Source organism: Abramis brama (assembly GCF_963993115.1).
Source record: "Abramis brama genome assembly, chromosome: 4".
Taxonomy (NCBI): domain Eukaryota; kingdom Metazoa; phylum Chordata; class Actinopteri; order Cypriniformes; family Leuciscidae; genus Abramis; species Abramis brama.
The window spans coordinates 53,445,572-53,464,192 of NC_139966.1; the positions used below are offsets into that span (position 1 = coordinate 53,445,572).

General features: G+C 38.3%; 1 protein-coding gene across 7 annotated transcripts in view; it reads right to left on the bottom strand.

The window, feature by feature from the left end:
• Positions 1–18,621, bottom strand: part of erc1b (ELKS/RAB6-interacting/CAST family member 1b) — a 201,136-nt gene that overhangs the window by 182,158 nt on the left and 357 nt on the right. For all 7 annotated transcript variants that reach the window (XM_084112709.1, XM_084112708.1, XM_084112707.1 and 4 more), the window contains exon 2: positions 7,181–8,077. In XM_084112709.1, coding sequence (XP_083968835.1) covers positions 7,181–7,873 — 693 coding nt within the window. In that variant the 5' untranslated portion in view covers positions 7,874–8,077. The remainder of the gene's footprint in view (positions 1–7,180; positions 8,078–18,621) is intronic.

An 18,621-nucleotide genomic window follows, 5' to 3' on the forward strand; every position in this document is an offset into this window, starting at 1 on the left:
TATAATCAAGCTGGGGTACACTGCATTTAACTCTTTTCTTGCCAGCATTTTATCATTTTCAAACAACTTTCATGAATATTTTGTTGTATGAATATCTGAACATAATATATCAAAAGAAAGAACAGAGCCTCTGCTTTAAAAAAAAAAAAAAAAGAAGCTAGCTTTATGCTTTTTTTTTTTTAAATCAACACTTGAATGTGGGCAAGTTTCATTAAAGGAGAAGTTCACTTTTAAAATGAAAATTCTGTCATCATATAATCACCCTCATGTTGTTTCAAACCTGTATGAATTTCTTTCTTCTGCTGAACAGAAAGGAAGATATTTAGAAGAATGTCAGTAACCAGACAGTTTTTGGGTCCCATTGACTTCCATAGTATATTTTTTTCCTACTATGGAAGTCAATGGGACCCAAAAACTGCCTGGTTACTGACATTCTTCTAAATATCTTCCTTTCTGTTCAGCAGAAGAAAGAAATTCATACAGGTTTGAAACAACATGAGGGTGATTATATGATGACAGAATTTTCATTTTAAAAGTGAACTTCTCATTTAATAAAAGCAACATTTTGAACAAAAAGCGGAGTCAGATTTCACTTATCACATGACAAGAGTGAGGAGAGATGGTTGACAGGACGATGGCGGAGGATTTGAGGCACATCAGATCCTGAGCGTCATTGACAAATATCTTATCTTGTAACATTTGTGGTCACAGAGTAGTCTACGCGGGATCGCGAATGTAAAACCGATTCCCCCAAATACCAGTGTTTATCACAAGTTTATATACCGGTGTGAAACCTGTTGAGTCCATCAACAACCCCAAAGCTTGCACAGTCCTATACCTCTACCTGGATTCGACATTTCATTCTGTAATGTTAAGCAGTTTTGTTTTATATGCAGTTTAATGTCTGATGAACACGTTAGCTTACATGTGCTTAAGCAATGCTTCTATTGCTTGTTTCTGCTGCTTCTTCGCTTGTTTTTGGATCCGGTGTTGTGCCGAATTTCGACCCCCTGCCAAATGATTACCCCCCTCGTTGAAGTCAGCACCTGATTGCCTAATCCTAACCCCTCCCCTAATCCTAACCCCTCCCCCACAACTAATCCTAAACCTACCAATGCTAGGGGGGTAATAATTTGGCGGGGGTCGAAATTCGGCACAAATCCTGTGGTTCTGTAGTTTTTCAAAAGATGTGTAATAGCGCCCTCTACCACATTACATTGAAAACGCAGATTGCCGGGATTGTCAATGGCAGGGAAGAAGTTAAGGTAAGGTGACCATACGTCCTGTTTAACCAGGACATGTTTGGCCAGGATTTCGAGATCGCCCAAAATGCCCGGGATTCGGCTTTTGCTTTCTACAGTCACCATTCATTATGTTTACATTATTACATTATTTGACACTTTGCAGGTCATGCATTCTGCTTCACACGGATCCCGATCGAGACGAAAACACAGGAATTTTCTTAGCAATGCTAAAACGCACATCAACCGATCACTTGTTTAGCGTTCATGTAAACACTACATTCAGATTCACCAATCGGAATTAATTCAGTCCTACTGAATCAAAAGGTGTGCATGTAAACAAAATGAATTGCGACGATAAAGCAAAAGCCGTATCCCGGATATTTTGGGTGATCTCGAAACCCCGGCCGGACATGTCCTGGAATATGGTCACCCTAGTTAAGGCTATGAATCAAACGTGTTGTGGGTAACAAAATGTTCAAAATTATAAGACCAAATATCAAAGTTTAAGAATGTGCCGCTTAAAACCCCATATTGATCGAGAGGAACAAGTCTATGGTGTTTACAGCCCTGCTCCTACAGTGTACACACAGCATCTTGTATGACACAGTCATTCTGCTGTGAGTAATGGGCTGATTATCTATTACATAATGAGTAAATACAGACTGCACAACATAATCAGGACAAGCAGGACAACAGGAAGTACTGTACAAGAAAATCATGTGAGATATTTTCATGGTTCCCAGTCATTCAGCGCAGCATGTGATGTTTATTTCCATCTGAGAGAGTGTGGAGCTTGATGACCTGAGGTTTGGCCGGCTCCTGGCTCCTGGCTCCACCCTTGGCCATCTGCTACCCTTCTAGGTTACATTTACTGACATGACACAGCAAACAAACCCCTACACTATCTGTTCTCCTCTGAATATGTGACTCAAACATTTTGGATTAGGAACAAACAGTCTGACCGGAACAGTGATTATTGGTGAGGGCAGAACTTGGCTGTGAAAAGTCACACTGTTTGATAAGGAGATTGAGGGATTGGGGCGCGAATATTTGGACCTTTTACAACACTACTACAGTAAGCGCATCAGGAGCCGCGTCTGCCATCTGTTCCCGCTTCCTCAGAGGGCAGACACACATGCTTACAGAAAACACACTTTGATGGACACCCGATTGGCTCAGTCACTCTGTCTGAAAGGCTCGCATGAACGTGCTTACTAATATTGGGAATGTCACAGCAGATGTTCACGAGAAAGACTGGAAGAAAAAGACTAAGGATCATTTTAAATCCATAGACTTGAAAACAACATGTCCACGTTTATGCATATGACAAAAATAAGAGTGAGAAAGGTATTTATAACAGAAAAATAATTACTGTCACAGTATACTGTTGGAAATAGGAATGCACAATATATCGGTAACAATATAGTGCATATTTAATTGTGCATGCTCATATCGGCAATTTTTACATTTAGATTACCTTTGCCATCATCTAACAAAAGTTAGATAATTAATAACACGGTTAAATGTAATCTTTAGCAGATCTCATACTGTATAACAATGTTGGGTTGCCTAAATTCATTCAATTAAAATTATTTAGACATTTTAAAAAAAAGGATACATTTTTAGACAAATTATTCAAACAAAAGAAAAAATATTTTTAACTATCAGCAATTCCTCAGTTATCCCATATAATATAAAATATTTATCATTTTTGCTTTTATAGTTCATCCATAATATTATCCAGGGCCGTGCACAGGGGGGTGGCCCGGTGGCTAGAGCCACTGCCCTTCTGCCCTCATCAGCTGAGGTGCCCCTCTCGCCCCCCTCCCTAACCCTCCAGAAGATTCCCATAAAAACGTTCTGTTATCGCTCCACTAAAGATCCACTGATTCCGCTAATCCGCTCCGTGTTTTCCTGCTCGCTCCGCAGCGTCACTCGTAGACAAGCATGTGTCTCTCCGACGACAGTTTCAGAATAGAATTTCGTCCCATTCACAGGTCGATTACAAATTACAATCCACATTACAGACAGTAGTCGATCCACAAAATTAGTATTTTGGTAATATGTTTTTGTATTTCTGTCGCAAAATGTTTTGCTCCTGGTCTTCAAATAGTGCTAACAAGTTACAACTCGTGCAACATCCATGTTCTTGGAAGAAAAGCAAATATATGTTTTGTGCCGTTAGCCACCTTGTAACCTACTATATTAAAGTACTATTCATTTAGATTAGAACACATTTAGATAATATATAGTATATTACCTTTTTATTATGTATAATGTTAATATGGTCTCATTAAAATATTATAAATATGATGTATGTTATAGATAGATACTATATCAACTAAGGCAACTGATTATAATGGGAAATATATTTACAGGAGTTAATGTGTGAAAAACTGTCTGCTAAATATTCTATACATAATGATTTACCCTCTGGCTTTCTAGAACTTTGATTCAATTTTTGCAATGTTGAATAGGCTTTGTCTTTGCTCTTTCTCACTCTGTTCTTCTAATTTTGTGAAGGCATTGTTTTTTTGTCTACAAAATCTGCAAACAACAGAAAATGTTATTTATTTATTTGTGATTTATTTATTAGTGTTATTTATATTAGATTAGATCAGGTTAAATAATTTGATTGAATAAGAATTCAAATTTTCACTACTCCCAGTGTATGATTGCAGAACAATATATGTTTGAAAATTTATGGAGCAACAGATTTTGTGTGAAAATAAATCAGAAAGGTGGTTTGTTTAAAAATCGTATTAATGTATGAGGTGGCAAGGAGGTACACACGGGGTAAAACCAGCATGGTAAGACACACAGTATTGATAAAAATACTTAAGCTAAATTAATATGCTTTTAATAATGTCTAAGTTGATACTTGTTCAAACCAATCACTTTAGTAAAGTTTATAACAATTTGAGTTATTTTGATCAATTAAATAATAAATGTTTGTTCAATAAATATAGGCTATCTGTCATAATTTTCATTTTAAAAATACAGAAACAAGATTCTTGAGATCTTTGTATTTAAATTGCTACATAAGTCTAAAACATTAAAAATATATACATAAAATAGTAGATTAAATTAGCACAGAATCAACTTTGATCAAGTCAATGATCAGCCAAATTTCCAAGTCCATCATCAAAAGCGTTTATGAAAAAAAGTGCTGAGCAGAATTTGTGCCATTGAGTGGTATAAAAGAGAATTAAGTCAAATGCGCATTTTACCCCGGTGTGACTTTATAACTGTTGTAACCTGTATATCATTTCAATTTATACTTTAAGTGTATAATATTAAATTAAATGTCTATACTACTTCCATAGGATGAGGCAGCTCAGAGAGTGAGAGCCCACTGAGCATCAGACAGTTAAACTGGCATTGACATTGAATTATTTATTTGGAAGAGTAATTATAACAACATAACTTGATTTTGCACTAAATCCTAATTGTAATCGTATTGCCCATATAAAAGAGTTGTTTTTAATTTTCTGTATTAAGATGATACTGCCTCATTCAAACTCCTTATAGTGCCCCCTTTTTTGGTTTAAGCCACTGCCCCTCAAAATGTCTGTGCACGGCCCTGATATTATCATCAGTGCATCCCTAAAGGAAAGCAAAAGAGTGTGCTCACGAATCCAGCGAACTAGCATGTGGGCTGAATGAATGAAGGGAGAGATATGAGCAGAGGAGGTGAATGAATGAGAATTGGCTGACTAAATGTGTTTGCTGTGTAACACATCTCACAATTGAACAGGTCTCAAAGAAACATTCAACTCTCAATCCACTTTATCCTGCTGCTTCATCCCTTCTTTGAATGCCTCTCTCCCCAGAGAATTTGATGAGTTCATTTAACTGATCAAGGTTCTTTTGAATGATGAATATTGATCTAGTTCATCTTGATAAACTCCCTCATGACTTCATCAGTCAAATCAACCAGTTCCCTGTACTAAGCAGACCATGTGGGGTGTCATATGTTTTAAGCCCTGTCTTGCACTGGATTACTCAAAAAACGTCACCCGAGCCTTCAAACAGGAGACCTGAATGAAAGGCATCAAAGGCAATGATGATGAGCCCCTCATTAGCCTCACAGTTCAGCCCAGGCAAAAGCGAAGCAGGATCAGAGCCATGTGGCAAAAGAGTGTAGAAGGTCCCTGGCATCCAACTGAGTTCAAAGTTAACTCTACAAATACACACTGCACTGCACAGACGGTCTTTCCTTAAAGGGATAGTTCACCCAAAAATGAAAATTCTGTCAGTAATTACTCACTCTCATGGTGTCCCTACCCCGTAAGACTTTGTTCATTAGAAACACAAATTAAGATATTTTTGATGAAATCTGAGAGCTGTCTCACTCCTTCATAGGCTTCTATGTCGATATCGATATCTGCCATCCCAGAAAAGTTAGTAAAGACAATAGTAAAAACGTTAAAATAGTCCAAGTGACTACAGTGGCTCAACCTTAAGTTTATCAAGCGACGAGAATACTTGCTTGATAAACTTAAGGTTGAGCCACTGTAGTCACTTGGACTATTTTAACGATGTCTTTACTAACTTTTCTGGGATGGCAGATATCGATATCGACATAGAAGCCTATGAAGTAGTGAGCCAGCTCTCAGATTTCATTAAAAATATCGTAATTTGTGTTCCTAAAATGAACGAAGGTCTTACGGGGTTGGAACAACATGAGGGTGAGTAATTACTGACAGAATTTTCATTTTTGGGTGAACTATCCCTTTAAGGTTCCAGTTCTCGATGGTGAAGACTCACATACTGTAGACTATACATAAAACATCTTCTGTTGAAAAGAGGTGGTGGTATAATGATAACAGTTAATATATATGCCACATGCTAGCTGTAGTCTGCTACATGCTGTAGACTGCAGGCCCTAAAAATACATGGGAAATAGCTAAATTACAGCTTACACCAGAGCTGAAATCCAGCATGGAGGAAGGAGAATAAAACGGGAAATGTCAGGATGGGCATGTGTTAAACTAGAGTCTGCAGAAGAGAAATGAGCTTAGCAAGGGAAAGAGCAGGAATCTGCAGATATATCAGACTTTGTTAAACTGTTGTTCATTTTAATGTAAAAACACAAAAGATCCACTTATCTAGTGTTTTTTTTTTTTTCCTAACACCTTCCAGTGTGAACTAAACAAACTGCTCTGATTATCAGCTTCATCTGAGATGCTCAGAGGCTCTCAGCAAGCCTTTTATAAGAAAAAACACTAAAAGACAAATAGAGCTATTTCTAAAGACATGCCTTGTACAATGTTCTTCAGTAATCAGATCCAATCTGCAAGTAATAGGGTTTTTTCTCAGTGCCAGTTGCACTGTTTTGTATCAGTGTTTCATCAGATGAAGCCCTTTGGCTACAGCAAACTGCTCTAAAAAGACCTGCATATTCCAGCTTACAGAAGAGAAAAGAGATCATATTCAGACACATAACTGAACAACATGTAGCTACATCTAGAGATTTTGCATTTCTAACATAAATTTTCATATCGGTGCATCTCTGTGCATAAAATGTCGGCATACACGTCGACAGATGTGATGCATTTAATTTGTTCATGCTCATTTCCACCTATTTTTACATTTATATTACGTTTGTCATCATCTAAAGTTCAATTAATTCATTTAAAAGTTTGATTAATTTAATCTTTATTTAAATGTACATTTTTGTGTTTTATTTGTAAAGTATTTACTGGCCAAAACATGAAAATAATTATGACTTGTCATCCATAATTCTTATATTAATCCATCCCTATCAATATTGCTTTTGAAATAAGGTGCGAGCATAAAAGACATCAAAACTGAAGCTACATGATTTCCAGCCAGATACTCTGATTTACTCTCAAATGTCATTTACAGAAGTTAAATGCATTGAGTTCTCCACGTAATCCTGGAGAAAGTACACAACAGCTCATCTCTCTCACCTGGTTCTCATCCTGGACGACTCTGTACTGCTCTTTCCACACGCCGATCTTCGAGGCCTCGTCCTTGCGCAGTGCGCGCTCCTTTTTCAGCTCGGGGCTCCAGAAGGTCTTAATAGAGTTCATGGAGGAGCTGAGTTTGCTCTCCTTCACATCCACCTCCTTCCGCAGGAGCTCGTTCTCCCTGAGCACCTCCTTCAGCTGGGACTGCAGGTCCATGATGGTGTTGTCCCGCGCCTGGCGTAGAGAATGAGGCACAGTGGACGCCAGGTTGGAAGGCATATGGTGGTCTCCGAAAGCAATGGCATCGGTGGACGCGGAGCCGGGCGAACCGGTGGCGATATTCGGGCTGGATCCCATGATGGTCGTGCGGATGGAGTAAGGCACCCGGCCACCCGAGCGGCCCAGCGTCATGGTGCTCTTCGGCAGGTCCGGGCCGGATGCCACCACTTCATTGTCGCTCATGTACATGGGGCCAGATGTGGCGTAGGCAGCGTTGAGGGACTGGATGTTCTCCATGGAAAGGGTTTTACCCCCTGGACCTCCTATTCCGGCTCCGCTGCCCCCTGTGCTGTTGGTGCGGCTGTGGCCCAGACGGGGCGAGCGCGGGAGACGGGGCGAACGACCGGGACTCTGATTGCTCCCGCCACTGTGGTTGCCCTCCACTTTACCCACGGATCGGGCACTACCGTACATGGTGGCTCTGACCAGAGAAGGGCAAGCGTGACGAGAAAAGAGGGCCGATGTGTACTGAGAAGTTGATCTTGGTTAATCTTGAAGAGTCAGTGATCTATATTTTGGGTTATTTTAACTGTACAACAGACGTTTCATTTTCACCATATGATCCTGGGTGTTGAAGAGTGACTGGTTTTATCCATTTAATCTGGTCATGTTATATTCCTGCAACAGAGAGAGACAAAGAGTTAAAACAAATCACACATTTTCATTGAGATGGCAGCACTGATGGAGAGTTTTCCCTGGCGCCTGCTTCCTTTCACTCTTCTCAGAGAGGAAATAAAAGGCTAATGAACAGGTCTGGCACAATGTACGCTTTAACCTCCTTCACTGGGCTCTATGTAGGTCATCCGCATGCCACACTGTATTTACTTTAGCTCTGTGGCTTCAGTCCAATACCTATTCTGCAATCTCAGCCCTACCTCTGCCTCTCTGTCTCTCTCCTCCATCTTCTCACCACAGTTCTTTCCTGTGCCTTTTTCATCATCTTGCTTTAATATCTGACAGGTTTCATGCATTTTAGTTGAGCTACTTACATCATGTAAGCTCATTTTATGATATGAAAATATATTTTAGACTAGGAGGATTAATGCATTTCAGGCTGTTACATAAGTGCAGGCATTTAAAACATGTTGTCTGAGCTTCAGGGAATGTGACAGGGTTAGGCATGCCCAGTGCTTTAATGATTTGGCTTCCGTTCGACAGCGGCAGAGGAAGGAGCTCTGTGGTCTCTGTGGTCTCGCTGCCCCCTGTGCATCTTATCTACTAGAGACTATCACAGCCTCCACAATCTGTTCCTCCACGAGACTGAACTGTTTTGATTCTTTGTTTTGTTCCTAGCCTTTGTATCATGTTCTGCATATCGTGTTTGTGTATGTGTTTGACAAGTTTCAGTCTGAAGAGAGTCTGTGGTCGACATACTTCACGTTCGGTTTATTTTCATGTAGATTTACTCCATTGAAACGCGTTGTGGCTCTAACTTTAGATTCTTTCCTACTGAGAGAGTGCGGCTACGCTGGGTTGCGCATGATCACAACCCGATTGAGCATTTTCCTGGCTTTTGGGACAGACCAAAACATGGCACCAATGTCCACTGCCAGCATCCTCTCAATAAATTACCAGATAAATTACTGCATTTGTGGCAAATATCAAGGGTTTATGATTTCGAACTTAAAAACCAGATGAATTGGACAGTCTGTACCACTTCCCTTTGCTTTAGAATGAGTTAAATTTGTAAATTTAGTGATAAAATAGCATTTATTGAAGAGATCACGTGTTTAGAAGGGCCACTCATGTGTCATGTGACCCAGTATTGCAACAAAACAAAGATGTGTTTTATAAGAGACAATGAAGTATTTCATCAGGGATAAACACACAAGACAAAAGGCAGCTGCCGCTTGTGGCTGGACTCAAGTAAACAGCCCTTCTCTCTGAGCAATTACAAAGCTGTGTACATGTGTGATAAGAGATTTGGTTTCACATCCCCGTCAATGGCTTTGTATTGATTAAAGGTAAGGTAGGTAATTTCAGATAGGCTAGCAATAGCAAGCTAGCTTTGAAAACACCCTCCCTCCTGCTGTTTGTTTGACTGACGTCTGTCTACAACTCTGTATAGCCTTAATACATACTGTACGTTGACAGGCGGGTGGAGCATCATATTATTGTATAGCTGTATAGCTAGGTGTTATACTGAAGAAATGTGTCCCGTAATGAGGTGCCACTGTCTCTGTGAAACCTCATGAGTCAGGCATCTGCAAGCTGTCTTTTTTTTTCTGGTTACACAATCAAAAATCACTTTTTTTCTTCACTTTCTCTTACTGTATGCCAGCTTGATGGATCATTTCATTTAAAAAAAATCTCATGAAAGCTTCAGTGTTTCTCTTTTTTTGTAGCTGTTTAGGTGCATTTCTTAAATTAGGGTAATATGTAGTGTGAAAACTAGTTAATAGCTAGTCACTAGTTGACTAATTCTCAAAGAAGTCAAACAAATAATTACATTATTTCTGTATGAAATACATATAACTAGTAGAAAGCAATCTACAAATACACGTAGTCGACCTCACTAATTAGTTAGTTGACTAGTCCCTAACACATACACTACCATTTCCAAAGTTTGAAAACAATTGTAATGCTTAATACTTTGTGGAAACTGTGATAATTTCTTTCAGGAGTCTTTGATGAATAGAAAGTTCAAAAGAACAGCATTTATTGGACAGAAATCTTTTGTGACATAAATGACTTAACTGTCACTTTTGATCAATTTAATGCATCCTTGCTAAATAAAAGTATAAAATTACACCAAACTTTTGAACAATAGTGTACATTCCTCTTAGCATTTAATTAGCCTCAGAAAGAAGTTATTTTAAACTATAATATTCCACAATATTACTGCTTTTACAGTATTTTTTTATTAAATAAATGCAGCATGGTGAGCACAGCTTGATGAATATACAGAAACAAAAATCAAAACCTCTGAACAAGCACAAAGACAACAACAAGCTTCTACACACAAAAACAATCAATAACTGCAGATTTGCAATGTTATCTACCTTATTTACAGCTCAAATCAGCAGAGCAAAGCATAGCAAGGGAAAAATATTCACTGCAAGGAATTAGCGAGACAGAACAGGGCACAGCGCTTCTGCTAAACATGATCACCTCCAAGGAGATCAGGACAACTCGACTCTAGAGAGAGCCATTCAGAAATAATAGGAATGTATCACATGTGTTAGAGGCGGGGCAGAGTTGAAGATGGCAGTCACTTAGGGACCAACATATTACCAAATGTGTGCGAAGCAAATTCTATATTAGTTCTCAATTTAAGCTTGTAGAAATTAAAGCAATAATATAAAATTAAGTAAAACCTACTCAACTTTCTGATGATTCTGGTGTTCCCATCATGCACTAGGGCATGAATAATTTATCCGGTTAATTTCCTTTCACAGTTTTCCAGCTGTATTTAGCATTGCTTTTGTTGTTAGGTTTAGTAACTTGCTGTTTTGTGACATCTGGAGTTCATTATCTACTCAAAATGACACATTCATACTCAAAAATGATCCAACACATGTTATTGTTATATTGTGTATTGTGTACCAAGTGTTCGGGTGGTACATTACTTCTATTATGTAGATATGTTGTCTACACAATATCTACTGTATTATTTATTTACTTAGATGTTCTAAGTAAAGCATACACTTGAAAAGCGTGGTTTAATTCAGTGTTTTATTGTTTGAGTAAACTGTACCTGAAACAGAGCATTGCAAAGTAAACTTGAGTAGAAAAATACTCCTTTTTTTTTACTTTTTTTTTTTTCAGTGCAAAAGTAAAAAATGTAAAATGACTAAAGCCCTATTCGGACGGGATTAACTTTACAAGGGTAGATGGAGTAATGTAATTTTACCACAGGACGTCTGTAATTTTAATGGCCAATTCGCACGGGATAAGATATCTCAGTAAAACTAGCAGAAGTGGGAGAGTAACTCGATTTGCGCATCGCCGTCACCCTCCTGTCGTCATGTGTGTATTACGTTGCTTCCTGATATCACGTGCGGTGCGCAAACACATATAACCTAAACCTATATATATTAAACAGTTATGTCCAGTCGAACAATGTATTAATTAACTTCAGATTGTGTTGTTAGGTACTTACCTAACGCTAAAAGATGTTTCGTGCCTCTAACAAGTGCTTTCGATCTTCTCTCTGATCTGAATGGTGTGTGGAAAACACTTGAGTTTTGCCACAGACTCGTCCCAGCGTCTAGAACGCAACTGAATGCTTTTTCAAGCGTCTCCATACTTGAAAAAATGCGTAAAAATACTTTTAAACAGGAAATGACGAAATATTCACGTACATATTTACAGCGGATCTATTCGCATGGTATTAGTATCACCTGAGGTAATTTTTCCGGACCTTTTTACTGAAGGTAAAAGTCGTCGTAATCTTTACTGACATTATCCGTAATGATCACCGAGATGCACATTCGGACGGGACTAAAATCACAGAGAAGCTCTGGTAATTATTACTTTACCCCACCTCTCCATGTTAAACTAGTCCCGTCCGAATAGGGCTTAAGTTTATTATGGGGTGAACTGTTCCTTTAAGAGCTACAACAGTCCTTGCCACTGAAGCAGCTGCCATCTGTCTCGCCCCGGGCAGGTGGATTACACCTGGACAGTGGACAGGACACAGTACGAAAACGTACCCTCCCTCCACTTCTTTATCTCCCAATCCTTCCTTCCAGCCATATCTCCTTCCATTACAGCAATCTGCTCTGCTCTTCAACAGGGATGTAAAGCTGCCTCATGGAAAAGTACGTTTCCATTACATTTGACCTAAATCCTCACAAACAAAAAAAGAATAGGCCAAAACTAAGGATTACAACGTAATCGCTCTCAGAACTGGAAAACATAGAACTCTTCAACTTATTTTTAATAATATCTCTAGAAGAGGTTGAGTGGCACTTACAAGCAAAAAGTAAATAAAACCATTCTCCAAATGCTAAAAATGAATGTTAAGGCCACATACAGTACAGTCAAGTGAGAGGGAAAAGAGAGAGAAACCTGAGGTGAATGGAGGACAGTAAAAACAACAGAAAAACTGACTTAAAAATGCCATTACGCTATTCTTATTCATAAATAAGCTCATAACCCTTAAAAAATGTATTCCAAAATGGCTTAAAAGTGTGATTTCTGCTATCAGATTAAACATTGGTGCCAAACAAACTCAAAATGAATGCAAATCTATAAAAAATAACTTTAGTTTTTCACTAAAACTCAACACAGAAGATTTATATGTAACAAATTTTCATTTAAATGCACCTGTATATATTTATACAGGATAATAAACCAGAACATTTATCAAAAAATGTCTCTTTAAACTAAATTAATAATAACCAATTAAAATGCACATTAAACTGTAATTGTGATTCATGTTCATTAATTTTATATTGCCTACAAAATCATCACAGATTAATAGTGAATATTCAATGCATGACCCCTGCCTCGCTTCCATACAGAGGATAAACGTCACACAGAAGGAATGTTTTATTTTGCTGATGACAAAGCTAAACTGAGTCCAACCTTTTAAAGTAATGGTTTGAGTGCTGAGTCAGAACACATGACCAAACCTTCAAAACCCACACCCTAAATTGCTGTCAGTAACTGACTTTTCAAACTGCAAATCTGACTACACTAATCAATACGGTATAAATTTATAAACTAGCCACTTGGTTTACAGCGTTTATTTTTTTGTCCAAGATCTCCTTCTCGTTCTGCCTGCCTTTTGGCTCAGTTACGGCATCAATGAGACAGTGTGTGCCTGCCTCTGCCTCTATATTTATAGGAAGGAACAGAGGTCAGCTTTGAGCTCGCTTAAAACGCTCTGCCTGACGCCTGACGGCCTGTCACTTCACATCACTGAACATCTAGACAGGCAGCACGGATTCATCAGCATTCAAACAACCAACCAGAACGCATTTCATTCAATCCACATCTATCTCTATATGCACATAAACTGCTCTTCTGCCATAAAATTCAGGCAACTGTGGGGACACTGCAATGAATCAGATATCTGTCAGATATCCAACATCCAACCTGAGGATATAAATCTTATTCTAATGTGGAAAAGGATGAGACAGGTGACAGATAACTCAATAAGAAGCCACAGAAAAACATGTTTCATCTCTCTAAAACTTGGTTATCCTCTCAACGTCTCTGAATGTCAACTCCGATGCTGATATCTAGAGACCCAATGGTGGTTGACTGTCAATATAACTCAAATACACACTGAAAAAGACTTTGGTGTAGAAACAATTTTCACTCAGAAATTGCTAGTAAATTCCACAAACAACTACAAAGAAACTGCAAGTAACATTTAATTAAACGTGACATTTTGAAGTAGAAAAAAATGTATTTAAAAATAGTATTTAAATTATAAAATAAATAATAATAAAAAAAAATAATAGTATTTAAAAATAGTATTTTCTTGTAAAACATACAATAAAAGCAAATGCAAATGAGAAGCCAAATTTGGCTCCGATTATTTTCCAGACATCAATGTTCTCACATTTACTAATTGTATTGAGAACCAATTGGCTGCTTTATTTACTCAAAATTCAGCACAAATAATTAAAGAAATGGTTTGTTATCTGTTCTGTATCTTCTGTAAATCAGCCAAAAAAGGATTTTAAAACTTTCTTTGGAGAATCACCAAGGGTAGGAGGTGCACCAACCTCCTCAGAAACTGGATCTGAACAGAATCTCTGCAAGGCCAAAAGAGCTGAAGGCTGTTTTCACACTGCTCGATTGCTTCAGTTTGATTCACCTTCCTCCACCTGCCTTGCCTCTTTCACGTTGGATTATTTGGCTCAGAATCATGCTGTGTTTGTGTCAATGTGAATACTACTGCAAAACTTGTCGGGTTTTTTTAAGTCTACCCCTTTTTAATGTGCCCCTATTATGCTTTTTAGGTTATTATCTTTCATGTGGTGTGTAATATAGCCGTTTATGAATGTAAAAGGTCTGCAAAGATTCACAGTAATTGTTTCCCAAAAGAAAGAGCCAATTCTGAACTGCCTGAAACGAGTCGTCAGTAATTCAAGTTTTACTTCCTGCATAGGTTTGTAACAAATTTGCATAATGCCAGCCTGTGGTCTTCATTGGCTGATGGCGAACAACATCTACTTAGACCCGCCCTCAAACGCTGTAGTTATAACTGAGGCCTGGAAGAGTTTGTTTCCTGTCGCCAACATGTCAAGAAGACGCTGGTTTTGTGTGTGTGTGTGTGTGTGTGTGTGTTTTCAAATAATGAGGACTCACGCTGAAATTGATACAGTAAAACAGACACTATCATTACTGCTCATATCACTCTATACGAAAGTGCTGAGGAACCTCCGCAGATTTGGTAATGGGCATTTCATTTCCGACACGGGCTGTAAGCGGTCGACCAATCACAACAGACTGAGCCATCTGACCAATCACAACAGACTGAGCCATCTGACCAATCAGAGCAGAGCAGAGCAGGCTCTCAAAAAGTAGGAGTTTAGAGGCTGAATCCTTTTTTCGAACAGTTTCAGACACTGTGAGAAAAGAGGTGATGCTGCAATGTATATTATCAGAAATTATCAGATTTACCTTGGAGGCATGTAAACCTATTGTAGCAGACCTCTGAAACAAAATTAGGAACCTTTAAAATAGCATAAATGGGCACTTTAACATAGAGTAATAATAGAATTGCATGTCTTAGCTAGAACCACTAAAAAGCTTCCAGTATTAGCCTAAACATTAGCATTGCACATGCCTGCAGCTTTAGAGCTGTAAGCCAAAGATGTTGTTCCAAACTCTTCAGCTTTAACTGGCTGTATCTTCCTCTGGGATCAACGAATCAATTCTCATCTCCAGCTCTGACCTGCTAGCATGAAACGAGAGAGCCGGTGTTGAATGTGTCTTTTCTTCTGGCCTGACAGGTCCCCGGTCTGTCCATCTGTTTGCATGAGTTAATTAGGTTAAAGATGGGCTTCCCGCTCTAGACATGCTAAACCACACGATGGGCTCTCTCTATCTGGACAGATCCAGGCTGGCCTGCTCAGCACAGTCACTGACATGCTATTGCATTTGCAGGTAGGTGTAATTGTGAAAGACGTCATGTACGGCTATAGGGTCAGCAGAGGACACACAACTGAGGTGATGTCACTCATGAAAATGGTGCCGCTGCTTTAATTAGCATGCTGTGCTAATATAAGAATTCACATTGACACATTTATATCAGCCAGAATTTTAATGTCTGCCCATCCCTATAAGTCAGTAATGATTTTTGATAAATTACATATATTAATATTCTATGGTATTTTGACTAAATAAATTCGAAATAAAATACAAAACTCAAAATCAATCACTTTAAATGCTACAGGAAAAAATTATGCCTCATTATGTGCAGTATGAAAAATGGATATTCATTTTGAGATTTGATTACATTTCAAAGCCTTATTGAATTATTAGTGTTTTTAAATATTAACTATAAGTGAGTGTTAGATAATGGCAAAAACCTTCTAAATATAAAAAGGAAATGAGATTTCACAAGTAAATATATAATATCGACTGATACATTAAAAAAAAGTGTCAAATGAATTAAATTAACATCTGAAATTGTGCAGATGGTATATATGCACAAACAGATACATAACACAAAGTAAAATGAAAACAATAAAAAGTATCATATGACCACTTTAGCACACCAGATTGCATAACACGTCCACATCCAAAAGTAAAAATACATTTTTCATCAGTCTCAAAACACTAGTAGAACAACACCTTCCCCTTGAGAAGCGAAATCATGCTGGTACACGCTGACACAAGACAAACTTCCCTGCATGTCTCAGTATCCAAGAAGCAGTCGCCCTCCCTGTATTTCTCATGTGTTACACCCTCCACAGATCAAATCAAAATAAGGACCAGGTTAGTTCTCACAGAAGGAGAGACAGGGCAATCATATACACCCCAATCTCAGCAGTTCATCTTGATAATTATGTCTCAATTTATTAAAACAAACATCTTCGCTTTTGACACCTATCATTTTTCTCTACTAAAGATGGTTTTAGACCGTGCTTAGATCTTCTCTGTATGTTCAGTCACCCTCATCACTGAACAGACAGCAGATATGATCCAAACCAGGTGTCCATCACAGTTTCTGGGATAGATCCAGGTCTGTGGAGTTACAGTTCAAACCCTGTGGGCCAGAAGTACTTTCACTGCATGATAAAGACACGCACCTCTTTCTGCATTAATCGGTGATACACCGGTACTCATTTTTGGCCGTTTTGAGATTAGCTGTGCATAACTGGATGGATGGATGGATGGATGGATGGATGGATGGATGGATGGATGGATGGAACGACAGACAGACAGACAGACAGACAGACAGACAGACAGACAGACAGACAGATAGATAGATAGATAGATAGATAGATAGATAGATAGATAGATAGATAGATAGAGACAGACAGACAGACAGACATGCCAATACACACAGTTGTTCTGTTTTTGTTTTGTTTCTTGTTCTAAACTTTGCTTGCAATGGCGGATCTTTTTTCTTCTATCCTTCCGAGCAAACGTCCTGTAAATGACACGACTCAGTGCTGCTCTCTGACGTCTGGCAGAGTAGAAAAAGCAACTGTACTGCACATCCATCTGCGCTCATCTGAAATTGAGCACACTTTGAAAGCTATGTGGACACAACTGCGCACAAGCCAGAAAACATGGAAAATAAAGTATACACGGGCCTTAAGACCTTGATTTCTTTTTCCTGCCACAAGCTGCCCATTCAAACCCTGACAAACACAGATACACAGGATTGATCCGGTAAATTGGACATATAGGCCTAATGTTGCAACTGGGGAACAAACTGCTGAGATACACACAACAGAGAAAGCAAGCAAGCACTTGCTCAGTGAGCTTATCAAATCACTGTTGGTCTATCTACTGACAATTTTCACAGCAGAATGTGTGTGATATGTCATGTGATTATTAGGGAACATTTAGACAGACACAGGCTTCCATTGAATCAACTACGAAAGCACTCAAAACACTGATCTGAAAAACACCTGTTGAATCACTATATCTGACTGATTTATAATATTTTAGCGACGCTAAAATCCAAATAATAATAAAACAAATCTCAGGTTTTGTACAGATTTAGTCAAAAAGGGTCCAAGTAATTTAAAAAAAAGTTTTAAATAGTTTAATCACCATATTTGTAGTTCACTTACATAGTCATGTGGTTTGACAATTATATACATTTAATTTAATTATATTAAAAATGTAAAGAATTAATACAAAAATGAAGTACAAACATGTACAAATATTCCATGTATCCTCTCAACTAACATGAAATAATAAAAAATAAATTATAAAAATAAATATTATGGAGGAATAAGAATTCTTTCATTATAATTTGTTTTAATGTAATTTTATTAAACATTATATACACACACACACAGAGGAGCCAATCACATTAACGAGAATCAGTAAGGAATGACACTCGATTCATTCAACTACCTGCAGGATCCTACATAACAACATCATCTGTTTTTAAACAAAACTGTTGTGTTTGAGGGTTTGTTTTGCTCCGATAATAAACACAACTGCTCCGTTTGGAGTTTTGGTAAATATGTTCCCCAGTGAGGAGATACTTTGTGACTATTCTGATCTCTCGTCTGAGGCATTTTGTAACCGATACATATTTTCCCGCTGACGTCACACAGAGTGAGGAGACTTATTACGAATATTTTAACCGCCTCGCGAACGCTTTAAATTTGTTCTATTTGTTCTAAATCAGAAATGAAAGTGTGAAATGCACATGGGCTTCTTCTTGAAGAAGCTTCACACCGCCGAGGCTGAAGCTTTGGACGGATTCTCAGCGGTTTTTACCACACAACAGTGTCCAGATTGTCTGTTTATGTCGATTCATAAACCAGAGAATGGAAAGAGACTCCTGTGCTCCTTCTCCTACATGGAATATATGTGTATTTTTTTCTTCTTTTCCCTCCCCCTGTTCCTCCATTGCTTGCTGGCGCAACAGCGTTTTAATTTATCAGTCTCTCGAGCGCATATTGAGAAATATCTGGTTTATTTACCTTCCCTATAGTTTGTCTGGGCACATACGGACGTATATAGACCGTTAGTGTGCAATATACCGATATATCTCCACGTAATCC